At 40.7% G+C, this 3236-nt stretch overlaps 1 protein-coding gene across 1 annotated transcript in view; it reads left to right on the top strand.

Moving 5' to 3' along the window:
• The window catches only part of LEUTX (leucine twenty homeobox), a 10010-nt gene extending 7183 nt beyond the window's left edge, over positions 1-2827 (top strand). The window contains exons 2-3 of the mRNA XM_011984063.1: positions 1212-1363; positions 2390-2827. Of these exons, the coding sequence (XP_011839453.1) occupies positions 1212-1363; positions 2390-2827 (590 nt within the window). The remainder of the gene's footprint in view (positions 1-1211; positions 1364-2389) is intronic.
• The last annotated feature ends 409 nt before the right edge of the window (positions 2828-3236 follow it).

The raw sequence follows: 3236 nt of genomic DNA, 5'->3' as shown, positions 1-3236 counted from the left end.
TTATATAATTATAATTATATACAGTATAATTTATATACATTATATATAAATTATATATATACACACACACACACCCCCCACAGTTTATCCACTCATTGGTTGATGGACATTTGGGTTGGTTCCACATTTTTACAATTGCGAATTGTGCTGCTATAAACACATATGTGCACGTATCTTTTTCGTAAAATGACTTCTTTTCCTCTGGGTAGATACCCAGTAGTGGGATTGCTGGATCAAATGGTAGTTCTACTTATAGTTCTCGAAGGAATCTTTACACTGTTTTCCACAGTGGTTGTACTAGTTTACATTCCCACCAGCGGTGAAGTGTTCCCTGTTCACCACATCCACGCCAACATCTATTTTTTTTTATTATTATGGCCATTCTTGTGATTGTGATTTGCATTTCCTTAATCATTTGTGATGTTGAGCATTTTTTCCGTATGTTTGTTGGCCATTTGTATATCTTTTAAAAATTATCTATTAATGTCCTCAGCCCACTTTTTGATGGAATTGTTTGGTTTTTTCTTGCTAATTTGTTTGAGTTCGTTGCAGATTCTGGATATTAGTCCTTTGTCAAATGTATAGATTGTGAAGATTTTCTTCTAGTCTGTGGGTTGTCTGTCTACTCTGCTGACTGTTCATTTTGCTAAGCAAAACTCTTTAGCTTAATTAAGTCCTAGCTATCTATCTTCGTTTTTATTGCATTTGCTTTTGGGTTCTTGGTCATTGTGTTGCTATCTCATTTCTTAGGTCTAGTACATATAAAGATGTCCATTGTCTCCTAAAGTTTTGATTATTTTTTATTTATGCTCTCTATTTCACTGAAGATTTCTACCCTAATTTCTTGTATCATTTTTTTTTTTTAATTTCCTTAAATTGGGCTTCACTTTTCTCTGGTGCCTCCTTGATTCGCTTAATAACTGACCTTCTGAATTCTTTTTCAGAAATGTCAGGGATTTCTTCTTGGTTTGGATCCATTGCTGGTGAACTAATGTGATTTTTGGGGATGTTAAAGAACCTTGTTTAGTCATATCACCAGATTTGGTTTTCTGGTTCCTTCTCATTTGTGTAGGCTCTGTCAGAGGGAAGGTCTAGGGCTCAAGGCTGTTGTTTAGATTTTTTTGTCCCATAGGTATTCCCTTGATGTAGTATTCTCCCTCTTTTTCTCTGAATTTTTTTTAATGAAAGCCTTTTGTCTGTTCCCTCTGCAGAAAGGCCAAAGCAAGAGCGTAGGCAACGTACAAGATTTCTCTCCAAACAACTCACAGCATTGAGAGAAGTGCTTGCAAAGACCATGCACCCAAGTTTGGTTACCATGGGGAAACTGGCTTCAACGCTACAACTCGATCTATCCGTAGTAAAGGTCTGTTCCCAAGTGTGTCTGTAGGTAGCACACCTAACCCAGAGCTTCTCACACACTTTTGATCATTGTTATAACAATTCCTATTTATTGGCAATTCCTATGTGTAAGGACAAATGTTAAGCACTTTATATTTTTATTGTCATGAGCACCCACTTTACTGAGGAACACTAAAGCTCACACAGAAGAGCTGTCTTCCAAGCATTATAAACACAAGAGTTGGAATTTGAACCCAGACCTTTCCAACTCCAGACCCGCCATGCTACACAGGACTCTTTGAAGCTGGATCTCAGATACTCCCATTCGGGTCTGTTCTTGTGTATTCAGGGTGGGTTCTGTTTAATCAGGATGATCACAGTCATCCAGATATCTGTCACTAAGTTCCCACAAAGTATTCAGGGGAGAACACCTGGATGAACACTGAAGACAACCCAAGCTAAACTCTCACACCATACTCTGACTTTAAAATACTTTCTCTGGGCACCAGGTATGGTGGCTCACACTTGTAATCCCAGCACTTTGGGAGGTGGAGGCAGGAGGATTGCTTGAGCCCAGTTCAAGACCAGCCTGGGCAACATAGTAAGACCATGTCTCTACAAAAAAAAAAAAAAATTAAAAATTAACCAGGCCTGGAGGCACATGGCTATAGTCCCAGCTACTTGGGAGACTGAGATAGGAGGATTGTTTAAGCCCAGGAGTTCAAGGCTGCAGTGAGCTGTGATTGCACCACTGCACTCCAGGCTGGGTGACAGAGTAGTACCTTGTCTCAAAGAAAAAAAAATACACCACTAATACAAACACCCTTCTATTTAATACATCATGATCTAAGTCATATTCCACCCATTGTTAGTACAATCCTACCCCCACTTTTCCCTTGAAACCCAGGACAGCAGAGGATAGAAAGAGCTTCCCTTGTTCCAATAAATGTGAGACTAACTCTCACTCCAAAAAACCAAATTCCTGAGGAACATGAGGATGCCCCTTTATACTCAACCTCCATTATTAACCTTCCCACTCCTCCCTCCCCAGATTTGGTTCAAGAACCAGCGTGCCAAATGGAAGAGGCAGCAGCGGCAGCGAATGCAGCCATGGCCATCACTAGGACCATCAAACCAGACCCTTTCAGTGAAGAAGGAGGAGACTCCCTCAGCTATAACTACTGCAAACATTCGTCCAGTAAGTCCCAGAATCTCTGATGCAAATGACCATGATCTCCATGAGCCTTCTGATATCAAGAATCCTGGAGGAGCCGGCGCCTCTGTGAGGGATTCATCCTGGGACTCTCGGGCACATGACATTGAACAGATATGTCTGGGGGCTTCAAATCCTCCTTGGGCCTCCACTGTCTGTGAAATAGATGAATTTGTAAAGATCTACGACTTGCCAGGGGAAGATGACACCAGCAGCCTAAATCAATATCTTTTTCCAGTATGCCTTGAGTATGACCAGCTCCAATCTTCAGCGTAACTTCTTCCACATAGCTTCTAGGGGAGGTCTGTGATCTGATCCACTGAAACATATTTCCAAACATCTTTAATGGGTTGAGCCCAGTCTAAGTAGATCCAGGGCTGGGAATTTATCTTTTTCTGTTAAAAAACAAAAAAAACAAAACAAAACAAACAAACAAACAAAAAAAACAATAAAGGAACTCCCCTACCTTTCATCACTGCCTGCATTTTCTGAACTCCATTTGAGTGCCTTCTCACCCAAATTTCAGCATTAAAAAGCGTCATCAGAGAAGGGACGCCAGGAACACAGTGACGTAGGAGGTTCCTGACTCTGATGCACTGAATAAACATCTATGCCTGGATCATTTGTCTCTGGAAGAAAGTCAGAAGTGAGTTGAGAGACTCTTACACACCAGGCAACTAAGAAA

Source organism: Mandrillus leucophaeus, unplaced genomic scaffold (genome assembly GCF_000951045.1).
Source record: "Mandrillus leucophaeus isolate KB7577 unplaced genomic scaffold, Mleu.le_1.0 Scaffold106, whole genome shotgun sequence".
Taxonomy (NCBI): Eukaryota; Metazoa; Chordata; class Mammalia; order Primates; family Cercopithecidae; genus Mandrillus; species Mandrillus leucophaeus.
Note: the sequence above shows the minus strand (reverse complement) of the source record. Positions and strands in the feature narration are given on the sequence as shown.